Here is a 26403-nt window from a genome sequence, read left to right on the forward strand (position 1 = left end):
TGCCATGGTTTAGATAGGCATGAGGTGTAGGGTGACAGGTTGGACTCGATGATCCTTGAGGTCTCTTCCAACCTTCTTGATTCTATTCTATTCTATTCTATTCTATTCTATTCTATTCTATTCTATTCTATTCTATTCTATTCTATTCTATTCTATTCTATTCTATTCTATTCTATTCTATTCTATTCTATTCTATTCTATTCTATTCTATCATCTGTCACCAGTGTCACTGCAACATAGCAGCAGGATCAAGGTTGTGATCTCAACTATGAATTGCAGACTGGATATAGGTTTCAAGAGCCTGAGTTCACCCAGTTTTTACCTGCACTGCTTTCTATGCTGGAAGGAAAACACAGGTAATTTTTCGTGACAATGCTTACATGTTTTGGTGGCAAAGGCTTGAAGGGAAAAGGAACCTACTTCCTCCTCCAGCTCTTCCCGTCTCCACACCCCCTCAGTAAAAGTTGTAGCACATTGATAAAACAGCATGAGGAAGTTTGGACTGCCACTGTCTAGGGAGCGCCTATTCCGTGGGCAGGCAGACTATTTCATTTGCCAGAGCTGTCAAGCCAGCCTTTTCTACAAACACTAGCTTAAGACAAAATAAAAGAAAAATTATCGAATGTTTTAAAGCTGAATGCAGAGTGCTGAAGTACATGCATAGTAATTAACTAGTTTCCTGGGTAACCAAGGACAAAATGATCAAACCTGCCTGCTTAAAATTAGATTTTCAAATTTCCATTTAGACATTTAAGAGTTGCACCACTTCCAGATGTTCTGAGCTGCAGCTGTTTTGATAAACTGTACCTCTAGCAAAGTACACAAGAGTTTTTCCTCAGTTTTAGAGCATAAGTCAGTTAGATTGCTCCTTTCCAGTTGTAACTTCAGTATAATGGACAGAGCTTGATTTGCCAACATGTCAGCAGCCAAAACCTGTCAGATTCTGAATCCAGTCTGAATCCAGTCAAGCACACAGGTCTGAATCCAGTCTACTCTACTAGAAAACGTAACATGAAAGGACAGGTAAATATCCAAGTGTCTGATTTAGAGGTAAAATTAATGGCACAAGCCCAACAAGAGAGACTGGAAAATTCTCACACACACCCCTTAGCATGTATTTCCTGAAACAGGTAACTGCTTAAAAACACAGGTGTAGTGGATAATAATGTGCATAAATCCATTGAACTATCCCTCTCCATGAGGGACAGCCTGTCTTTAAACTTTCATGTGGGTGCTCTGAGTGCTTTACCAGTCCTTTTTCATTCTGTCTGTCTGTATTAGCATGACATCTCTGTAATGAACTGTGCAGTGATGACTTAAAGAATTACTTAAAATTTTTATTCACCACATGAATAATAAAACGCACATCCTGGCAGATAGGCAATCATGAAAGAGGTCTTCAACTATCTAAATAATTTTTATTTTAGGAATAGATACATCTTGTGCAGTATTCTAAACCAAAGAATCAGACATCTGGAAACTTAATTGTTATAGGTTAAAAGTTACTTTTATACTATTATTTTGCAGCTTTCTGCATGGGGGAGGTTGTGTGCATGGTAAAGAAAATGGTATTAACTGGATAATCAGTGATTTCATATCACAAACAAAATCAATCACACGTGCTTTTATTTTGTTTGTACAACAATGCCAGCCAATGGCTGGTGTCGCTTAATAAAACAATTGGATTCCCTCTGGCTATGCATTTTTCTGGGTAGGTTACAGCATGATAATAGAAGTAACGTGTGCATGTAGTTCACTAACTAGGATTCAGAAAACAACCTGCTTGGTATAAAAGGAAATAAGAGGTTCTCTCTGTAGTTCATTCCTTTTGATTTATTTATAAAAGAGAGAAAATACATGCTCTAAAAATTAAAAAAAAAAAAAAGTGACAGGTGGTAAAGCAGCGTCTGAGTTATGTTTCAACTCTGCAAGGAACTGAGTTGTGGGAATTCTCATCTTTCAAAATAATTTGAAATCTTCAGAATGTTATTCCCTATGGTGTTTCCTAGAAGCTTTTCTGCACTAATTTAAGCAAGAACAAACAACACTGAATTTTAATTAACTGTCAGGTACATCAGTTTATATTCCAAGCCTCCTCCAGGAAACAACTATTTTAGAATTTGAGATAGAAGAGAGTCTATAACACAATAAATAATATGCTTCTCATTGCAACCTAGTGAGGGTCAGACCCTGAAAAGTAGTAAAAATCTTTAGCCAAGCACAGTCTGCTATGTCCTGCATCCATTTCCCTAGAATACACTGTCCATTCAGAAATTATGCTTTTGATTTAATATACACATTTATACAACATAGTCTGAGATCAAAGACTCAACAGAAAATGTACTTGCTTCTATTCAAATATAAGACACCTACGTAAACTCAGGTTACAATCTCCATATCTAGTTTGTCATATACAGCTGTGGGTCTCACTTTGACTTTTATTTTTTTACAGCCAGACTGTTACATAGATTTAGGTTATGATATTTCTTCAACTTGACAGAAACTTGGCTGCATGGGCTTGGTCAGGTTTTCTTTTTGAAATTAATGCTGACAGATGTACCACCCTTCCACTAGCTGCTAAAGAGACAGTCCAGGTCAAAAATCTCCCCTCTGTATTTTGTGCAACACAATACCAAAATACAGAGCAGAACCAGTGCTCAGTGGAGGGTTGGACTAGATGATCTTTGAGGTCTCTACCAAGTGGATGTATTCTGTGATTCTGAGAACTGGCAAGAAAATTCAACTCCAGTTATTATGATGTCTCTGTACAGTGTAGTTGCAATTTCGTAACATAATTCTTACTGGCTAAAAAAGGTTACTATCAACCAAATTGGAAAGAGCCTATCTTTAAAACAGAGAACTCGTTAACTCCCATTTTTCAGTTATAGTGCCACGGATTACACTGGGGTTTGTTTTTCAAATAATAGTTAAGGAAAGTTATTTGATGGTTTCGGTGAACTCTCCTCCATGTCTAAACTGCTGTGCCAAGTCATTTTCAACATACACTTTCCACCGCACTTCAGTTAGGCCTGGGAGCAAGATGTTATACAGCAACCATTTAGCAAAGCAAAATAGCAGCAGTGGGCACAAGCAGGGGGCAGGGTGGTGAGCACTAGCCTTAGTCCTGGCCTTCTCATAGGAACTCTTAGCTGAGGGCCAATACAGATAGCATTGTCAGGAGACCTGAGCTCCTCCTGCTGAAGGTTTCTTTGAACAACACTAAGAACATAGCCCACAACATGTATTTTTGACCAAGAGTGTTCAGGTGCATCCAAGTTGACCGTTCTTGTCAAGAAATGTTTTCACATATGCTACCTAAACTTTTGTTGGGAGTTGAAACAAAATCCTCTGAAAACTTTCTTTCCACAGAATATGGAGGATTAGGGGGGGGTGAGGAGCAGGAACTGTAATATTTTTTTTGTCTATTCAGGGTGTCGTTAGAGCCAGGAAAGTCACAACACAATATATCCAGTAGTAAAGCACCTGCAAGACTTAGCCCTAAGCAACTGATTCTGTTTTCATTTCTGATGTCTGAGTCATTGATGAATTATTTTATAGGTAGGATAGTATTCAGCAGCAGGTGAATTAATAGTATGATCTAGTCTGCATACCTTTAAAGAAACATAGGTATGAACCACAACAGTGGCAACTATGTACACAATTTACATTGCAGTAAATACATAAGAAAATATGTGTCTTTGGGAAGTTTTCATGGTTCCCAAAACTCTGCAAAAGCAAATAATTTTTATACTATAAAACAAACCTTTACAATAGTAACCTGTAGAAGTTCTGTATTAAAATTAGAGTGCAATTTGCCCAATAAAAATGTTGATCTAAAATTCCTTTCTGAAGACACAATTATTAGAAAAAATACTGTTACAAATACGAAACAAACAAACTACTCAAAACACCTTCACACTGCTGGTAAATTAATAGCACATACTATCATTACAGAGAAGCTACTTTTCCCCTATAATTATCTACTTCTATAAAGTACTTTCTCAAGCAGCATCGTGTAGGTATTTTTTATATAAATGCATTTAATTATATTGTTCATGAAAAATCCTCCTACTCCCTCTCCATCCTTGACTGGAAGCATGTATTATATGTGCTTCCCCACTACCGCTGACACAGATCAAAGTGAATATTTCACTGGTTTTGCACCATTAAAATAATCCACAGCAAATGCACTACTTGCATAAGCTTGCACTAGGGAACCCATAGGGCTTCTAAACCTGATAATACTATTAAGGTCATTCTACATCCATGTGAATTAGTATTTTTTTAGCCTTTATTCACCCTTCAGATTCTTCTACAAATATTTTTACATTTACTGTTACTAAAAAATACCTCTAATCAACAGTGAAGCCAACTTCACTAACAGATTCATGAAAGAGGCATAGCATTTTGGGGACTCACAATATATTTACAAATCAAAAACCACTATAGACATTAATGCAACACAAAGATAAGTTCTGAAGTATTGTATATTGAACTTCCTTCTATAACAGCTTAGAAATTGATTGCTCTCTTTTATGATGTAGGCCATCAAAACTAATTTCTCCATAATTCTTTGACTCCAATCAGTTCTGAAATTGATATTGCAGCAAGACTCATATTTATCTTGGTACACATTCAGGTTCGTTTATGTCTTCCAAGCACTTAACTATACATGCATGGCAAATGTTCTAAGTATTAATCCCATGGAGGTGTTTTGTTGTTTTGTTTTTTCTTCAAATAAATGAAAAGTGGGTTTGTGCAATGGCATCCACTACAAATGTTGTTATTGACAGCATCAGAGGAATGAATTGCTGTTACTACAGATCATGTTCTCAATACATCCAAAATTATATCCATAATAACAGTTTCCTAGTGTTTTTTCTTTCAACAAACTTTTAACCCAAAATTGCAACTGGCTCCTAACAATACAATTACCTGACAATTGCAAGAGCATCACGTTTACCAGGATCACCAAGAAAAAAAGATTCTTTCAGAACTCAATCTTTCAAACTCTTCTGCAATTTCTTAGGAACCCAAACCTAGCAATTAACTTTGGATAATGAATGCATGAATGACCTTGAAAGAGAAAGTATACATGAGGTGCAGCTGGAGATAAGAGAATTCCCCATCGCTTGCTGGCTACTGGGCCACACTAGCACTGAGGAACAGAAGAAACGCAGTCCAACAGCAGCCCAAATGCACAGAGGGAGTGGCTAACTACAAGCATCATTTTATGACAAGCCTGCAGGAATCAGACGATAGCAGAAGCCTTAATATATTCTGCCTATAGCATTCCTAGTGTGCTGTACTCATCACTCATAGGACTAATTTTTCTCACACTTTGCATGTGCAAGGAAACCAATTTTCTCTCTACCTGTGCTGTAGTGGAAGAATTATTAAATGCAAGTGCTGCTTTTGTGCTCAATTCTCTGCAATAATGGAATGAAAAGTAGGACAAAAAAGGGTTTCTTTTTAACAAGCCTATCACTTTTGACATTCTTACAAAAAAGAAAAAACAGAAAATCAACTGTATTGGATGTGACAAGTTTAGTAATGTAAGGAAAAAACCTAGCAAAGTTCGAGTGACTTACAGGACCGTTGGATCATGGCTTTCTTCAGCAGTCTCTAAAATTAGTCCCTTCTATTTCTCCAATTAAAAAAAAAAACAACACAACAAAACCAAAACAAACTTTCTGATATAAGTTATGCAGAACAGTTTCAGCCAACTGAAGATCCTTCATTCCTACCTGAATGCTGAATGAGTCGGATATCTGCAGAATAGTAGCTCTTTGGTTACTTGAGACCTAGTGCCTCATACAACATGTCTGGGCCAATTCAAGTATATATTTCTCAGTAACTTTCTCTCCAGAACTAGTGTTGATAAAATCTATATCACATTGCAGAGATTTTTTCCTTTATGAAGAGGAAGGACTACAATGAAAACTATTAAAATTATTGGCAAGGAAAACGTTCAATCAGCAATCTAATCCTATAGCATCTTCCTTCTTGTAACTTTTCCAGATGAATCTCCAGTCTCAGTCATCACCTGACCTTTTAATTAAATACCAATTACATGAACAAAACAGAGTTCACCCTGTTACTGCATGTATATGTCCACTCATAAGCAGGGATAAATCAGCAGCCTCTAACCTGACAGCCTGACACACATGCACCATCTCATATCCTGCGACAGGGAGAATTATAGAAGTCATATGAAGCCACATTTTATCACATAATGGGAGAAGAGGCTGTAACACATAGTTCCAGAACATCTCTGACCTACCCAAAAGACTAGCACTACTGAGTCAAACCTATGACTACTAAGAAAGCCCTTCTACTATGGCAATGAAGGCAGAAGTGCTGTGGGTTTCAACATAAGTTTTATCTATCCTTTTCAAATGAATAATGATCTATACCAAAGGTTGCCAAACTTGTACCCTGAGTCTCCTTCCAAAAGCTTTAGTCATATACCTGTGTTGCATCTTGGTAAGCAGAGGGAAAGCAGAACCCCTGGAACAGTTCCAGTGGAGTAGATGGCACTCACCTTGGAGCTGTCCACTTTGTGATACACTAGAGCTGGCTATGCAGCTCTATCCCTAAGTGACACAGCAATATTGGAAAATATGTTTAAACAAAATGTAGACTGAACACTCAAGCATGAATTCTAGAGGATTCTGTTAGGTAAGGTAGCTTTGTATCACCAGCCTATGTAGTGGAGCGAGCTTGGAAATCCAGTCAAATTGTGCATCCTGTCTCCCACCACTACAGATTATGCAGGCTCAGTTCTGATCAGAGCACACTTCTTACACAAGCACCAGAAACATATCCTTCAGGGCACAGCTCCATACCTGGCTCTTCTTACAATTGCAAACTATCAAGTGGGTATAAAGTAGTCAGTACCTTTCTGTCTTCTTCAAAACACTGCAAGTGATGCAATACAAACATTAACCAGATGCAAGGAAATATCTATTATCCAGTTACCTTCTCACTTCAGCTCTTTTTCTCAGGAAGTGGCGTCCATCAATTATTTCACCTAGAGACCAGGACCAGACTGACCTTTTCCTCTACCTTCATTTTACCTAACCTTCATTTTTGATGTCAGGACAGGATAAAAGCCAGGATTAATGCTAAAAGCATTAATCAATTACAGCAGTTTCTTTGTATATCACGTGGATGAAGGAATAGAACTCTTGAACACAGATGCAGCAGACATGCTAATACATCATGTAAACCACAGCAAATGATTTATAACTTCCTGAAAGCAACTCATTTTAAGTTGTACTGCCAGTGCAATGGCAGTTTAAAAGATTGATTTCAGAGAGCAAAACCTGATCTACATATTATACTGATAATGAACCAAAAGGAGAAAAGCTTCAAAAATTCTGATAAATAAACAAATAAATAAATAAGTCCATCAGCACCAACAATATATTCCAGTTTAGGAATCCTTTCTCAAACCTTGCTTGCTGACATTTTCTTCATCAAAAGTATTCTGGCTTCATAAATATGGATATAAGATGTCAAAATACAAGTTTATTTTATTATGAATAAGCTCTATCGTATACCTGAAGATATTTCAGAATTGTGTTTCAATTAGAGGTCAGAGTGGTGATCCTTGCCCTTCACAAACTACTTCAGGAGCAAAGCTGTACTGCACCAGATTTCTTCTAAAGAAATCCTTCAAAACTTTTTCAGTAGTAGCATTATGAGAGCCAGGATGACTACTTCCACAAGAACAAACGCTATTTTTTTGCCAAAAAAACAGGCAGGAGAACAAACCAGTAAAACGTGAGAATATTACTCAGTCTTGAACCAGCTCCACAGCAAACACAATGCTATTTTTCCTTTCCCAGAACATACTTTATACTACATATAAGCTACACATCTTACACATTTATAGTACACAATTTAAATACATTTTTAGGCAAATTATCAGATTTCTATTTAATCACAGGGATTTTTTAAAAGTACATAACCTAAATTTATTTGGATCAATCACGCATCAAATTATTGAGCAGGGTTTTTTAATTTTGCACCAGAAAGACTTAAAGTCTGCCTACCCAGCATCTCCTCCTAATCCTAGACAATACTTTATTAGAATTTAGCACTGCAAGAGCTATGTTATTTGTAATTTTACTTTTCTTCCCTAGACTTATTGGGGAAAAAAAACACTTTTAATAAAATAAACACGGTATCTATATAACATTTGACAACTTTCAGTTCTGGCCTCTTTAACACCATTTAGTATTCACATTCTGAAAGAAATCATAATTTTAAAATTGTAGTTAAGCAACTGTTCCCTTTAGACTAGTTATGTCATTTATTACATAGTTAATTAGTATTAAGGGTTCATCTTTGGAGGGGGCAAGATGGTTCTCTTTTCTTTCATCTTTTTCTTCCCTTCATCCACATATGCAAAATCCTTGCTCAGACAATCAAACCAAAAAGAAATAGATCCCTTCTGAACTACCTGCACTAGTTACCCAACTAATTCATGTCAAGAAAGATAAAATGCAAGCTTAGCTTTGCCAAAAGCAAATACATAGCAACACGAGCATCACGTTTCTAGAAGGAAATGTTTTCTTTAATTTGCTGTTTCTGAAAAATATCTGCATTTGATTTACAGATGAACTAAGGAATCACACACCTGAAAATATACATAGTCTCATTTATTAATAACAATTAACAATAAAGTTCTGGGTTCATACCAGGGAAAAGCAACCAGATCTCCCATTTCCAAAGTTTTCCTGTATCGAAATTTAGATACAAAATAATACTAAATCTAAGCACATTCTTTTCTGACAAGAAACAACAACACACTAAAACCTATTCACTACCACAGCAGTATTTAATAGATACTCGACACAGGGCACTTTTTTAATCAAGAAAATTGTAACAGTTATAATAGTGATAATGACCACCATGCTTGGATTCATACTAAGCAGCTTTCCAAGAAGATTACAGTCTGGGTTGATATTCAGCTATTGATTTTGTAATCTATGCTGCACATTGAGAAGGAAAATCTGAATCTTTAACACATCAAAATGTGTTTACAGTTGTAACCTGGACTATATAGGCAGGCCAAGCTAACATGATTTACTATCTACTGTACTTCAGTATTTTATTTCTTGCCACTCAGGGAAACCACTTAAAAAGGACAAGATTAGAAAGCATTCAGTGAGAGCTGTAGTCCCTGCATTCTAAATTTTATAGCACTGAGCAACAATAAATATGCAAGCAAGATAAAAAAGATTTAAAAAATCAGACAGAGTCTCTCATCTACTGTACACTTTTCAAACTCCCATAGTTGCTCTTTTAAAAATCTCCTATTTGAATCACAAAAAGAATAATTTCCCACACATAAGCTGGGCTGTAAAGTAAGCATGTGTCAGTACTCTTCAGACTCATTTAGTAATCTGTTTTCCTTTCACCCTGATGTACTCTTATTTCATAATCAATGTATTCTTGGACTTTATATGCACTTAAAATGAATGGCTGAATTCCCATATGGGTTTTTTTTTAATTGAAATATGCATCAAGCAGTCTTGACAGTGAGTCTTGGGAGTAAACATTCACAAGATTTGCATTCCCCCTCCAATTATTTAATACCTTGAAAACAGCTAGTAGGAATATTTTTATTATATTTTCAGGCATTATTCAAACTGCTAATAGCATTTGTTTCAATTTACAATAATTTTAGATTTTCTTTATATTCATATTATACTTCTACTGTTTCAGAATATTGAAATGGTTACAAAGAATAAAATGTCTATCAAGTTTTGCTTGCCTATTTTTCTCACTAAACAACTGCATTAGAGAAACACAATGTGACTAACAGGTCCTCATAGACTGAAAACCCAGAAAAATAACAACTTAATAGCTCCCTCAAAGTCACAGGCATGTACTGAGCATCTCTGACTCTTTCTGAAAAACAAATCAATACCCTAAAACCCCAAACAAACAAAAAAACGCCACAACAACAACAAAAAACCCCAAAACAAAACAAAATACTCCCAAACGAATAACCAGCAAACATATAAACATACATCCTGCATAAGCAGTCAGCATAGGTTTATCTGCATTTTTATTCATAAAGTCTGTGCCAGTGGTTCTTAATGTAAAATTATTTTAAAAGCACATTCAGCTGTCTTTCTGCATTAATACAAGAAGACAGCCTTACATTTTACATCAAATTCTAGTCAGCAGTGTTTCTCAGTTTTAAAAGATTTTATATAAGCTGCACAACATGTTCAGTGCCAAGGATATTTGTCACCAACTTGCTTTACTGATCTCTTCCATTAAAACATTTATAATGCTACTGTATCTTAGAAACATTTTCTTGGTTTAAATACTGATCCTTACTAATCTAATCATCACATTTTAAACATTCATTTCAAAGTAATGATCTAGATCTGTTGAAAAGTAGTAATAAGCTTCTTACCATTCTGATCCAATATTTTCCCCGTCTCTAAAGTCCAGCAGCAAGGAGCTGTTGCTGTTGCACTGCTTACTAGAGACACACAGGCTTTGGAAGCAGAGAATGTTTTATGTGGTTAAAATGTATCAGCACTGATTACATTTCAGTCCCTCAATTCCTAGCCTTGATGCTCTGGAAATCAGCCAAACTGAGTGATAAAGAGGTTTGCAACAAGAAGTTGAAGAATTTTCACAGCAAGTGCTTCACAGAAATGTTTTGCTTCTTGATACTTGTTTTTCATATCCACTAAATGTTAAAATAAATCCTGGCGCTCTCTTCCCTCCTCCTCTTTTTCTTTTTTTTTTTTTCAAAATGATATTCATATATTGTTCACAAGGGACTTTAACACTTGCTACAGCTAGGCACAGTGCAGAAAGGCATCATGCCAGATTACGCATACCTTTCTGCCAAGATACCTGAATTTTGACTTGCAAGCACACCCTGTTATTCCAAACATGAATCTTCCTAAGCCAAAGCTCCTAACTTTGCCAAAATACGCAGTGTTTCTGTGAAGCAGCCAAATGCCCCTTCAGATTGGCTAAAAGCATGTTTGATTTGCAATATGGCTACTCTTTGTTGGCCTTTAAACAAACAAACAAAAAACCACAAACAAACAAAAGAAAACAACACTTTTTTTTTTCTAGTGATCAGGTGGGAAGTTAGAAAGGGATGAAATGATCAGCTGCCACCTCTCAAGAATACCCCACAGAAAAATCTCTCTGTGATGCTGTGACTTTATTTATTTAGTTAATATTACTGTCTTAGAGTTCTCAGCATCAACCCAGGATACTACTGTTCTGAGTGTGACATAGAAAACAAAAAAGTCCTGGTTCCATGGGCCTTTCCATCAAACACTGTAAGAGATGACAAACAAGGAGTCAGAAGGAATCAAATCAGACAATACTGGCTAGCTAGATAGGAGCTTAGAGTAATATCCCAGCAACTTGACCATTTTCAAGCTTTTGTGCATCATAATAAATAGGTTTTAAAGAAAGTGTCATCAAGAGGCCACGGAGGCTATGATGGAAATGCTCTCAAGGAAAAACCATATAAGCATATAATTATACTAAGAGAGCACAAGACTGAGCCTGAAATGTTAATGAATACATGAATGAGGATGGAGTGATGCTTGTGAGAGTTTAGAAAGGTCTAGAACAGTTAAGACCATGCTCTGTTCAAAGAAGGAAAACAAAATCAGAGAAGATTCTGGTAGCCGCCTTCTCTTCGCAACAGAATGTAAAGGTTGTTTGAATGAAACTGTAGGACTGGCATAATCAGGGAATAATCAGCAAGCTTGTTTAAAAGGTGTAGAGCAGCTGGGTGGAAGGTTTGATTATTTGTTGAAACAGCAAACAATTTATTTTAAGAAATTACATAAAGAAATAAGATTTAGTCATCAATATCACTGACGATATTGTCTCTGAACTTGCAGAATGAATGAATGAATGACACGTGGTGGACATCATGGTAAGTTTAGATTCTTTTCCAGAGTGACAAGGAAGCAGCATTAAGGGAGTCTACAGAAGGTCTGTTTCAGCCATGTTAAGCTATTGATACCTAGCTGAACAGCCACAAGAAACTCTCTCTGCTTCTGGTTGAAGAACAAACGTCTAGTATAAATAAATTTGCTAGCTATTATAACAAGGATTAATTTGATTTACATTTACAGGTGAGATTATCTGATATAAATAAGAGAAAGGGATGACAGTTCAATCCTGCGGAAACAGAGCAAGATGAAGTGAAAAGAGGTACTGAAAAGTGATTAAGAAGGTAGGAGGGCAAAGTTAGGCAAAACAGATTCTATGAAACAAAGAAGAAAAACATTTCAGGAAAAAAATGGACAACACTATGCAAAGTGGTTTACAGGATAAAGAAAACAGCACTGGTTTCACTCATCAGAAATCTATCTACAAAGATTGTAACTTGATCAGTTTCAGCAGCATGAAGGGATCAAGAGAAGAACCGTGAAGTGCCCGATGCCACACCAGAACTTTGGTAGTGACAGTAAAAAATTTATGCAGCTGATTTAATCAGACTGAATATGGAATTCCCATCAGAGAGGCTCCACTCCTAATATCATTGAGACCCAACAGACATTCAACAGAACATCATTGAAATGACTCAATTGCAATGAATCAGGCTACAGAGTATTTGCCCTTTTTAGAAATAAAAACCTTTCCACCAGAATGTTTTCAGCCAAATTACTAGTTTGTGTGATCCTTTCCTGAAATCCTTGATGTTTCTGAAACCCTTATATTCACAAAAGATATCTGTTGAGACAGCAAATAAAAAGATATGCAGCCAAGTCTTGATCCTGTATGTTTTTACATGAAATGTACATAGAATAGGGTTATACAGCCCTATGTATACATGTAAACCATTTTAAACCCTGCCTTTCAGTCAGTGAAGCCAGAATGCTTCCAGTTTTTACTGAACAGCTAAAACTTAAATGAATGTTATAAAAATTTCAGAGTAAATTCTGGCAGAGTCTTCTCATATTTAAAACACCCACCTCCTAAATTCAAGTGCAAACATCACCACCTATATTCAATGAAAACACCTTTCCATATAGAACAACCACTATCAATACAGGCACAAAAATTATAAATCATTCAAGTTACCTGAGTCATTTTAGCATTAGGGCTTTTGCTTCAAGAGAAAGCTCCCTTTTATTTTGTTAGGGCTTTTTTGTGGGTTTTGTCTGTTTTAGTTTAATACTCTAACGCACATATATAAAAACAAACAAACAAAAAAAGCATCCATCAGGGGAAAGAATTGTATACTGGTGTAACTGCAACCACTTTATATCTACATAAGCCTTAAAGATGATTTTTTTTTTTCTTTTTCCTCCGTTAATTCTTTAAGAATCCACAACGTAAAGGAGTTTAATTTTTTCCTCTTCAGGAGAAGGAACCATCTTCCTCCCAAATTTAGCTTAAAATCTTTATTTTAATTCTTGAAGACATGCAAAGGCAGGTAAATTTTGCCAGATTGTACCACTCTAAGCAGATTAACCAGCATGAGAAGCTCCATGTTTTGGAGGCTATTTCAAAAATATAAAGAAAGCACCCAAAAGCATCTGATCACATTCTTTAGGCATCTGTACGTACCTAGCATGCCACATAGTTTAAACAATTATTCAGACAGTTTGTCTTAAGGAATGACATAAGGAAGTCCTTGAAAGCTCCAAACGATCAAAGAAATTGAAATTATAGCAATATATTTGTGATGTAAATTTCTTGCGTTGCTGTATCTACTCTATTTGGAAATATTATTAAAAATACATAAACTATTTATTAATCCAAAAATCCCACCAAAACTTATTTACAATTTATTTACAGGTACAGGTATTTGGTTGGGTAAAAATATTTCCACAAAATGTATATATAAACAGTTTAAACAATTTAATCAAAACCAGAAATTCAGAAACAGCAATTTAGTTTAGGAAAGAGATAAGGTAAGCCACAGGTGAGACACGTGGTGCTTGTTTACCAAAAACAAGGCTATGCCTACACAAGTCCTGGTTAGCAGAGACATGCAGGCACCTGGATTTTATTTATCTTTGTGCCAAAAACCCCAGCTCCACAGGGAAGGGGAGTGATAGGGGGGTTGTTTGGGACACCTTTGGACTTGTTTGCTCTCTTAATTTTTCATTAAGTGAAAGTCCTAATAAATTTGAATTCAGAACTGAGTCATTATGAAGCATTGTCTCTCCCCGTGGTTTGCAATCTATGAGCATTTTGCTATAAATAGTTAAAACTAAATCACAGCTCTAATGAGTAATAAGACAAAAGTATGTGATATTATTGGACTTCGCAGAATGACGATAAACTAAGTTAGATATGCCTGCAGAATTCTAAAAGTCATTAAACCACCTACACAACCGTCAGCTACACGTACACACAATAGGAAATTTATCAATAAAATATTCTGAATTTTTTTAAAAATATTGTATATTTCACAAAATACTTATTTCTCCTCCCACTTCCTTCTCCAAAATCCTCACTCTTAGAAAAGGTTTAAGCCCATCATGACAGCCAGGAACTATACAGAATGATTAGCAAACACTTTCTCATTTTGAGGATATTCTATTTCATCAGTAATTGGAAAGTTGTAAACCAGGGAAGAACACAATTAAACTTTCCAAGATCATAAAGCACCCAAGACGCTTAAAATTCACACCCAAATACTCTCAGTATGGAGTTCAGCCTGCCTTGGTGAGGCAACTTGAACTTGAACAGCAGTTATTGTTGAATGTTATTGCTAAAGGCTTACAGCAAATAGAAATGCTTTAGAAAACCAGTGATAATACAGAGTTGGCTATGTAAGATAAAAGAATGGATACACAGTGAGTAACTCTGCGTTTTCTACCTTTCTGTATGGAAGTCTGGTAGATGACCAGAACCACAAGACCTGTGTGTGGGAGTAAGAACTGTATTCCTCTTTATTTAACTGTGTCATTGTTTTCCTACAACAAACCACCTCAAACAGCACCTTCTCCATTTGCTTGAGTATTTTCACCAGGCCCATGATTTCAAGATAACATCACTCTAACACACTACCAGCTCATATATGTTGACCTGTATTATCAAAACTGTTTTTCTCACAATCAAATTGTTTTCTCAAATAAATCGAACAAAACCCCCCCCAAAAAAAAAAAAAAACAACCAAAAACACACACAAAAAAGAACTAAGTCCTGTTGCTATCCAGTACAGCTATGAAGAAATATGTCCAAAGCATGGTCAATGTGGCTACTGGTGAAGTTCTGCACTGCCATGTGCTAAAAAAAGTCAGGAACACATGCTCAGAAGCACAGGAATAATCCATTACTTCAAAAATCTAACTAGCACAGAAATTCCAAAGCCAAAACACCCAACTATAAATATTTTTATAATATATATTATATATTTATTTATATATATATATATAATATATATTTTATATATTATATATAATATATTATAATATAATTTTTAATCTGGTAATCAGTTTCACTGGTGACATAGGAAACTAAGGAAGTTAGCAGGGGAAAAAAAGTTAAAGATAGGAAGAAAGTTAAAAAAAAAGCCGGGGGGGCAGAACGTTATAGTTTATGAAAAATTAATACGGCAAATATGATATTAATACAAATAATAATTATTATTTATTAATACAAAAAATTGCCCAAAACTTATTAATAGGTTCGATGTACAGGTGGAATGTATATTTACAATGGGAATGTACAATATTTAGGCAATATTTAACAATTTAAGCAAACCGGTAAAATAACTGGGAAAGAGACTCTCCTGTGCAATATGGCGCTTGAGCACTGGGGCGACTCGACAAGAACGTTGCCAAAATGGGGAGTCAGACAGATAGAACTGTAACAAAGAGGCAATAAACTAATTACTCACAACGAGTTCCACTCAAGCAGAGGGATGCTGCTGCTGTATGTTAGCCAGTAAGGGTTTTGAGGTGCTCTTCGAGCGCATTACATGGCAAGAGGCTGGTGCTGGTTGCCAACAGGGATGCCAAGTTGTCTCAATGGTCGGTCTGGCTGCGGCATGACAGCAGGTGGCTCTTGAAGCTTCTTCCCAGGATCTCACAGGCTGTCCTGGGGTTTCAGGCTCATAGACAAATAGCCTGTTTCTACTTCTTCATGACATGGTCTGGTTTTTCAAAGCAGGGACAGAGGCTGGAAGCGACTTATTGCTGCAGTGCACAATGCTCAGGGGATTAGCTCACCCTGGCTTTGTCCCTTCTGCCTGGCAAGACACTTCTGTCTTCTCCTGGGCTTTTATGATGTGTTACTGTGAAGGGCACTTGCGTCTTTCTACATAAACTGAGCCACAGCACACATTCTGAGTTGCAAGGCGCGCAGGGCAAGGCTCGGCTTCCCAGGCGCGCAGGGCGAGGCCAGGCTTCCCAGGCGCGCAGGGCGAGGCTCACGGCTTCTCTCCCAGATCTTAGACAAGGCAAGTCACGACGAATAAAATTTTGCCTGTATTTATCACTTGCCTGAGATTCAATTTGGCCAATAGGGTAACAGAAGCAAGCAGAACATTTAACCAATAAAATGGCATTCTGCCAAGCTGTGTACATAAAAGGCAAAGACATAGGCCTAGTCTGGGAAAAGCATAGCTAGTGCATGTGCTCTTTTACTATAAAGGGAGAACATATCCCTTATTTACCAGACTTTCTGATGCCTGGGTTCTTTTGTCCATTTCCCGTGTTTTCCTGACTCCTGCAGGAGGGAGAGGGAGAGGGAGATCATGCCTGGACATCCCAGGACTTGTTCTGGGTTTGTATTTGGCCTATTTGGCCCCATCACCACACAGAACAGCAAGGTGGTCCCTCTTCAAGGCTCATGGGTTTACAAATCAATAGCTAGCATGGCAAAAACAACAACCGATGCCACTAAAATCAAAGACCACCTCATCTGTTGCTCTCCCACACATGGAGCAGTAGTTCACCTTGTGAAAAAACTTTATCAAAACCATACATACAAGCTATAACCTGAAATGCCCTCATAAAATTAATATATTAATGTCAATGAGACTTTCCAGTGGTAAAATCACATTCATGAAGACAAAAAATATAAAAGCTGTGTCGGTGTGAGCTGAAATTCCCCCCCCCCACTGACAATAACCAGGCTAGCCCAGTCTGGAAGCAAATGAAAAGCTGTATTTACAAGCAGAGTCTAAAATCTACAATGAAATGCAATGAGTATGTACAAATATACAAAATTCACAACACTTACAAATATATACAATCAACAGAAAAGCACAACCAAGCTCCCTTTGCTTCCCCCCAAGGGGACCCTCCCAAAGGGGCCTCTCTCTCTCCCAGGAGCTTCCCCTCAGACCCCCCTAGACAGAGAAGCAGAGTTTGTTAATCAGAAAGTTGTTAACTTAGCTGCCAAGGTCAGTACGTGTTATCTTCAGCCAGAAGAGAAGAAGAAACAGCAGCCAGACAGCCCAGCAACTGCCCCCACTGCAGAACGCAGAATGTGCAGAGTGCCCACTTTGTTTTGGGTAATAGTTCCTAAACATTTCTATCTATCCAATGGAAGTGTTTAGAACAATCAGTATTTTGCTTTCTTACACCCAATAGTGACTTATTTACATTCTTTCACTTTCTCTGTTCTGAACTTTGCAAGGAAAAATTAAGAAGACAGTTTCAAACCATCACAGTCCACCCCTTCTAAACAATTCCATTGGCTGCTACTATCATTTATCTAATCTAAAATAATATCTACAACAATAGGTGAATAAAGATCATAGTCCATTCCGGCTATCTCAGATGTAGATGATTCAAAAGTGTCAAATCACAGGCAAAACAGCAAACAGCTTGTTTCCTCACAGATGGAGCGAAGAAAGGAACAGGGACTCTCAGGTGACTCAGGGCTCTCAGGATTCGTACACCGTAGATCTCATGGACTCTCCTCTTGGGCGCGATGCTGTATCTGCGCAACACTCTGAATTTAACCTCTCTCAGCCAAAGTTAGATTTCTTTGTGGAATACACTGAACTTCACCATTTTCTTGCATCACCCAATAGGTGCGACCAGGACCTTCAGCAGAAACCACCCCTCGGACAGGTTTGGTCTCTCCTGAAGGAGAAAATACCCAAACAGTTTTGCCTAAAAGATTCTTTTCTCTGATAACAGGAACTCTATCACCTTCTTCCTTTCGCAACAAATCTGATTGGGCAGGTCCAGCTCGATTCACTGAACCTCTACTATTCACCAACCAGGTTGCTTGTGCTAAATGTTTCTCCCAGTTTTCCAAAGATCCACCCCCCATGGCTTTGAGAGTGGTTTTCAGCAAACCGTTGTAGCGTTTGATCTTTCCTGCAGCTGGTGCATAGTAGGTGTGATGGTTTGAAACTGTCTTTTTAATTTTTCCTTGCAAAGTTCAGAACAGAGAAAGTGAAAGAGTATAAATAAGTCACTATTGGGTGTAAGAAAGCAAAATAACGATTGTTCTAAACACTTCCATTGGATAGATAGAAATGTTTAAGAACTATTACCCAAAACAGAGTAGGCATTCTGCACATTCTGCGTTCGGCAGTGGGGGCAGTTGCTGGGCTGTCTGGCTGCTGTTTCTTCTTCTCTTCTGGCTGAAGATAACACGTACTGACCTTGGCAGCTAAGTTAACAACTTTCTGCTCTCACTAAACTCTGCTTCTCTGTCCAGGGGGGTCTGGGGGGGAAAGCTCCTGGGAGAGGGAGGCCCCTTTGGGAGGGTCCCCTTGTGGGGAAGCAAAGGGAGCTTGGTTGTGCTTTTCTGTTGATTGTATATATTTGTAAGTGTTGTGAATTTTGTATATTTGTACATATTCATTGCATTTCATCTGCTTGTAAATACAGCTTTTCATTTGCTTCCAGACTGAGCTAGCCTGGTTATTGTCGGTGGGGGGGGAATTTCAGCTCACACCGACACACTTTTTATTTTTGGCGCCCAACGTGGGGCAAACGATTGAATGTGTACTGAATGCCTCTCCAGGTGAAAGCAAACTGAGGCCTGCATTCCTCTGCTATGGGAATAGAGAAGAAAGCATTAGCAATGTCTATGGTAGCATACCATTTGGCCTCCTTGGATTCCAGCTCATATTGGAGTTCCATCATGTCTGGTACAGCTGCACTCATGGGTGGAGTTACTTCATTCAAGGCACGGAAATCAACTGTCAGACGCCACTCTCCATTCTGCTTTCACACAGGCCAGATTGGACTGTTGAAAGGTGAATGAGTTTTGCTGAAAACCACTCTCAAAGCCATGGGAGGTGGATCTTTGAAAAACTGGGAAGCAGTGGAAGAAGCATACTATTGTAACAGGTCCTAATGCACCTTGTATTTTGGGAATTGATTTTCTGAGAGTAGGGAATGTGGAATATCCACTCGATGCCGTGCTCTTTGGCCCAGTTTTTCACAAGATTGTTCTTCAAATGAGTTCCATTGTCTGACTCAATCCTCTCTGGAGTTCCGTGTCTCCACAGGATTTGTCTTTCCAGACCAAGAATGGTGTTACGTGCAGTTGCATGAGGAACTGGATAAGTTTCCAGCCATCCAGTGCTCGCCTCTATCATAGTCAGCACATACTGCTTCCCAGATGGAGAACGAGGTAGAGTGATGTAGTCAATCTGCCAGGCTTCACCATACTTGTACTTGGACCATCGGTCACCGTACCACAAGGGCTTGGTCCGCTTTGCCTGCTTAATAGCAGCACAAATGTCACAGTCATGGATGACTTGTGTGATAGCATCCATGGAAATGTCAATGGATCTGTCACGAGCCCATCGGTAGGTTGCATCTCTGCCTTGATGTCCTGACGAGTCATGGGCCCACCGAGCTAAGAACAGCTCACCTCGGTGTTTCCAGTCAAGATCAGGATCAGGATCAGAGTTTGTGTCCACCTGGGAAACTCTTGCAGCTAGATCTGCCTGATGGTTGTGTTGTTGTTCCTCAGTAGCTTTGCTCTTAGGAATGTGAGCATCAATGTGTCTCACTTTCACTGGGATTCTCTCAATGCGAGCAGCAATGTCTTGCCACAGATCTGCAGCCCAGATTGGCTTTCCTTTCCTCTGCCAGCCATTCTTTTTCCAGTCTTTCAGCCAACCCCACAAGGCATTGGCTACCATCCACGAGTCGGTGTAGAGATAAAGCTTTGGCCATCTCTCACGTTCAGCTATGTTAAGAGCTAGCTGGACAGCTTTTACCTCTGCGAATTGACTGGATTCTCCTTCTCCATCTCTCGCTTCTGCAACTCTGCGCGTTGGGCTCCACACTGCAGATTTCCATCTCCGCTTGTTCCCAACAAGACGACAGGAACCGTCTGTGAACAAAGCATATCTCTTTTCATCATCAGACAGATCACTGCAAGGAGGAGCTTCCTCAGCATGAGTTACTCTCTCCTCTGGAGGTTTTGCACAGCTTGTGCCTTCTGGCCAGTTTGTGATCACCTCCACCAAACCAGGCCTTTCGAGATTTCCCATTCGAGCTCTCTGTGTTATCAGAGCCATCCACTTAGACCAGGTAGCATCTGTTGCATGATGTGGTGAAGAACCTTTGCCTTTGAACATCCAATTCAGAACTGGCAATCTAGGAGCTAGAAGAAGTTGTGACTCAGTTCCAATCACTTCAGAAGCAGCTTTCACTCCTTCATAAGCAGCTAAAATCTCTTTCTCTGTTGGAGTGTAGTTTGCCTCTGAGCCTCTGTAGCCACGACCCCAGAAACCAAGAGGACGTCCTCGTGTCTCCCCTGGAGCTCTTTGCCATAAGCACCAGGTTGGACCATTGTCACTCGCAGCCGTGTACAGAATGTTCTTAATGTCTGGACCAGTTCGGACAGGTCCCAGACCCATCGCTTGGACTAACTCTCGCTTGATCTGGTCAAAGGCTGCTTGTTGCTCAGGACCCCATTGGAAACTGTTTCTCTTTCGAGTCACATCATAGAGAGGTTTCACAATCTGACTGTATCCAGGAATGTGCAGTCTCCAAAATCCCACTATGCCTAAGAAATGCAGAGTTTCTTTCTTGTTGATGGGATTTGCCATGGTGGAGACTCTGTTTATCACATCCATTGGGATGTGACGGCGACCATCTTGCCACCGCACTCCCAGAAACTGGATTTCTCTGGCAGGTCCTTTCACCTTGTCTCGCTTGATAGCGAAACCAGCTTGCAAGAGAATGTCAATGATTTTGTTACCTTTCTCAAAGACTTCTTCAGCAGTCTCACCCCAGACGATGATGTCATCGATGAACTGAATGTGTTCTGGAGCTCCACCTTTCTCCAAAGCATCATGGATCACTGCATGGCAGATGGTTGAACTGTGAATCCACCCCTGGGGCAAACGATTGAATGTGTACTGAATGCCTCTCCAGGTGAAAGCAAACTGAGGCCTGCATTCCTCTGCTATGGGAATAGAGAAGAAAGCATTATCAATGTCTATGGTAGCATACCATTTGGCCTCCTTGGATTCCAGCTCATATTGGAGTTCCATCATGTCTGGTACAGCTGCACTCATGGGTGGAGTTACTTCATTCAAGGCACGGAAATCAACTGTCAGACGCCACTCTCCATTCCGCTTTCTCACAGGCCAGATTGGACTGTTGAAAGGTGAATGAGTTTTGCTGATGACCTTCTGACTCTCCAACTGACGAATCAAGTTTTGAATGGGCACCAAAGAGTCACGGTTGGTTCTGTATTGTCTGTGATGCACAGTTTGAGAAGCAACCGGCAGCTTTACATCCTCTATCTCATGTTGTCCAACAACTGCAGATTCATCTGAAAGCTCAGGTCTAATGGACAACTTCAATTTTCCTCCATCAATTTCTACAGTTGCTATTCCAAAAGACCATTTGTAACCCTTAGGGTCTTTAAAACACCCTTCTCTCAGAAAATCAATTCCCAAAATACAAGGTGCATTAGGACCTGTTACAATAGTATGTTTCTTCCACTGTTTCCCAGTTAAACTTATATCAACCTCTATCTTAAACAACTCTTGAGATCCACCAGTGACTCCCTGAATAGTTATAGATTCTCCCCCTTGATAATTTGATGGTATGATGGTGCACTGAGCTCCTGTGTCAACCAAGGCCCTGTACTTCTGAAATTTTGAAGTGCCATGCCACTGGATGTACACATCCCAATAGATTCTGTTATCTCCATTATCCCTTACCTCCCCCTGGCGGAAGGCAGGGCACCCCTAATGGTGGGGATTACCTCCACATGTACAGCTGGCACAACATCCAGCATCAGAATTAGGATCACTGTTGGAGCTATCAGAGTTGTTCTGGGAAACTGAGGAAGCGACAGCTACCCTCCTGGTATTGCTACCTCGGGATCTGCCCCTCTGCAGCTCCCGTAACCTCTTGAAAAGATCAGAAGTTGGTTGACCATCCCATCTGTTCATGTTCTCACCAAACTGATCACGCAGAGTTATCCAGATACTGCCACGTGATTGCCTCTGCTGTCTGTTTTGGTTTGACCTGTTTTGGAATGGCCTTCTTGGAGCACGTCTGTTCCTAACAGCTGAAACTTGTATCCATCTGGAGGAAGAGGAATCAGAATCATCCCCCTTCATCAAGTTGGATATGGAGGTTTTAAGGTCCTCCTTCAGCTCTTTCATGCAGTTCTCCATCTTTCCAGACAGAGTTTCAATGGCTGAAACCAAAGAAGTATGTGCAAGACTATCCTCCAATTGCCTCATTTGGTCAGTGAAATGGCCAACAGTAGGAGGCACTCCACCATAATTTCTTGCCACAGTCCTGCTTGCCAGAATGGTAGCATAATTAGGAGGAGCAAGCTTAATGAGCTTTCTGGCAAGGCCTGTTCCAACAGGAATTTCATCAGGATTCAGGGTCTTATGATCTCCATACATTACTTCTCTCACAGCAAATTCTCTCAGACACTTGATTCCCTCAGCTATTGTGGTCCAAGGCTTAGGGTTCCATGGTAAATCATCTCTGCTGGGGTACCTCAGCGAGACTGCCAGTAGGAGGCGTGCCCACAGAGAAACCTTACCAATGCACTTGCCTAGATGCCTGTCTATGCCTGTATCCTTTGAGAGCATCCCCAACTGAGAGGCCGACTTGTCGCCTACCACCAGTGCTGGGGCTCCCATATCAAAACACCTGGCTAGCCAAGACAGGACTGGCTCATTATCTCCTCTGATGTAATCCTTCCTCACATGTCTAATTTCCTGTCTGGGTGCATTAGCTGACTGTATGTCATCTTCATCATCATCATCATCATCCTCCTCCTCCTCCTGAGGTCGCTGTCCCCATAATCCTATTTTAATCCTCCGTTGAATTTCCTTGAGTTCAGAGGCACTGCCTGTAGTTGCTAATTCAGCAGGGTCTACATCTCCATCATCCATGTGGGGTCTCAAAAGGTCTGCCAGAGTTTTAAGGCTAACCTTCTCTTCCTCACCAGAAGGATCTTTCTTAACAGAGGGACCCTGAGTAGAAGGAACCTCATCTCCATCTGCACCATCTCCTGCAGCATCTGCATCTCCTCCTGCAGCTCCTTTGCGCTTTCTGCTGATAGTGGCAACCAAATTCACTGGATTGGCTTTCACATTCACAGCAGAGTTGGAGGGAGTAGAGGAATTTTGTGCAGGGTTAGCAGGAGCAGAGGGAGTCTGTGCAGGGTTGGCAGGAGGTGTGCTTTGAGATCCTGCAGCCACTGCTGTGTCCGTCTGGGCAGCAGAGGGAGGAGGAGGAGACTGTGCCTCGTTAATGGCATCTGCCTGCACAGCTATGTCTGTCTGCGCAACCATTTCTCTCTGTGTAACTATGTCTGTCTGCACAACCATTTCTCTCTGTGTAACCATGTCTGTCTGCACAACCATTTCCCTCTGTGTAACTATGTCTGCCTGGACAACCATTTCTCTCTGTGTAACCATGTCTGTCTGCGCAACCATTTCTCTCTGTGTAACTATGTCTGTCTGCGCAACCATTTCTCTCTGTGTAACTATGTCTGTCTGCGCAACCATTTCTCTCTGTGTAACTATGTCTGTCTGCGCAACCATTTCTCTCTGTGTAACCATGTCTGTCTGCGCAACCATTTCTCTCTGAGTAACTATGTCTGTCTGCACAACCATTTCTCTCTGAGTAACTATGTCTGTCTGCACATCCATTTCTCTCTGCGCAACTGTGTCTGTTTGTGTATCCCTGTCTGCCCGTGTACCCCTCTCTGCCTGTGTAATCGAGTCTGTCTGTGTCGCCGAGTCTGTCTGTGTAACTATGTCTGCCTGTGTACCCGAGTCTCTTATCTCAGATTCTGGCAAAGGTTCCGCAGCTACTGCTGCTGGCTCTGAGTCAAAACTATCGGCAGCTTTCTCACAAACCTGAACTGTGATTTCCTGGTCACCGTAATCAGAAACCAATTCCGAACCTCTCTGAGCTTTTCTATGTTTCCTCTTACATCTACGCAGGTCGGAAGAGCAAGTAGCCTTACGTCTTTCTTGACACAGTGCTATCAACAGCCATATGATTATTCCAAGAAAGAACAAAATTAAGGCTAGCACAAGATATCTAGGGTACCACTGGTTACAAAGACCCTCTGTAGTTGTAAGAGGAGTAACAAACTCAAATGTGTCTGCTAGCAGATTCATAGTTGAGTTACCATAGCTTCTAAGCCCAATAAGACCACAACAGAATTCAACAGCATTCAGTAACTTGTTCTTAACCCAAAGAAACGACTTATATGCCACATATCTCACAATCTTGTCTATCATGCAGGAAACAGCCCATCTGTAGACAATCACACTGATAACAGAGGAAATAAAATTACTCAAAATCCAAAACAGCTTCATTTTGCTTCCTAATCTGAGCAGGAATAAATCATACAAGCAATCGAGCCCCACGTTGGGCGCCAAAAAATAAAAAGTGTGTCGGTGTGAGCTGAAATTCCCCCCACACCAACAATAACCAGGCTAGCTCAGTCTGGAAGCAAATGAAGGCTGTATTTACAAGCAGAGTCTATAATCTACGACGAAATGCAATGAATATGTACAAATATACAAAATTCACAACACTTACAAATATATACAATCAACAGAAAAGCACAACCAAGCTCCCTTTGCTTCCCCCCAAGGGGCCCCTCCCAAAGGGGCCTCTCTCTCTCCCAGGAGCTTCCCCTCAGACCCCCCTAGACAGAGAAGCAGAGTTTGTTAATCAGAAAGTTGTTAACTTAGCTGCCAAGGTCAGTACATGTTATCTTCAGCCAGAAGAGAAGAAGAAACAGCAGCCAGACAGCCCAGCAACTGCCCCCACTGCAAAACGCAGAATGTGCAGAGTGCCCACTTTGTTTTGGGTAATAGTTCCTAAACATTTCTATCTATCCAATGGAAGTGTTCAGAACAATCGTTATTTTGCTTTCTTACACCCAATAGTGACTTATTTACATTCTTTCACTTTCTCTGTTCTGAACTTTGCAAGGAAAAATTAAAAAGACAGTTTCAAACCATCACAAAAGCACGGTATCAAATACTTCAGATGATACTCTGAAGCAAAAATAGAGACTTAAGGAGTTCTACTGGCCTTGCAGGAAAGAGAACTTCCATGGGAAATTCTGTTTGTAGGGATGAGTGGCTGGAGAGCAGCCCGGCTGAGGGGGACTTGGGAGTGCTGGTTGGCAACTGGCTGAACCTGAGCCAGCAGTGTGCCTAGGTGGCACAGAGGGCCAATGGCATCTTGGCCTGAAGAGTGGTCAGCAGGACTGGGGATGTAATTCTGTCCCTGTAGTTGACATTGGTGAGGCCTCACCTCGAGTACTGTGTGCAGTTCTGGGGCCCTTACTTCAGGAAGGATATTGAGGTGCTGGAGTGGGTCCAGAGGAGAGTGAAAAGACTGGTGAGGGGGCTGGAGGGAAAGTCATATGAGGAAAGGCTGAGGGAGCTGGGGTTGTTCAGTATGGAGAAGAGGAGACCTAGAGGGAACCTCATCACTCTCTACAACTACCTAAAACGAAGTTGTAGTCTGGTGGGAGTCAGGCTCTTCTCCTAGGCAACTTGTGACAGGACAAGAGGGCCTGGTATGAACCAGGGGAGGTTTAGGTTAGGTGTTAGGAAGCACTTCCTCACAGAAAGGATGATTAGGCACTGGAATGGACTGCCCAGGGAGGTGGTGGAGTTACCATCACTGGTGGTGCAGCACTTGGTGGCATGGTTTAGCTGATGTCGTGGTGTTAGGTCATAGGCTGAACTTGATGATCTCAGAGGTCTTTTCCAGCCTCAATAATTCTGTAATAGAACCTCACAATAGAAGGAACGTAATTTCAAACCAGTGGAAATACATTCAGATGCTATGGAACTAGTACAGAACCTATAGAGCAGCAGAGGCTACTTACCAATAAAGACACTACTCAGCAGTAGCCAAAGGATGAAACATAGCCCTAAATGTTTAGCTCTCATAAAGACTGTATGTATTACCCAGTCCTAAA

The 26403-nt window shown here is 39.9% G+C and overlaps 1 protein-coding gene across 1 annotated transcript in view; it reads right to left on the bottom strand.

Moving 5' to 3' along the window:
- The window catches only part of PLD5 (phospholipase D family member 5), a 199177-nt gene that overhangs the window by 143418 nt on the left and 29356 nt on the right, over positions 1–26403 (bottom strand). The window contains 2 exon segments of the mRNA XM_054397880.1: positions 10442–10468; positions 10470–10525. Of these exon segments, the coding sequence (XP_054253855.1) occupies positions 10442–10468; positions 10470–10525 (83 nt within the window).

Source organism: Indicator indicator, chromosome 2 (assembly GCF_027791375.1).
Source record: "Indicator indicator isolate 239-I01 chromosome 2, UM_Iind_1.1, whole genome shotgun sequence".
Lineage (NCBI taxonomy): Eukaryota > Metazoa > Chordata > Aves > Piciformes > Indicatoridae > Indicator > Indicator indicator.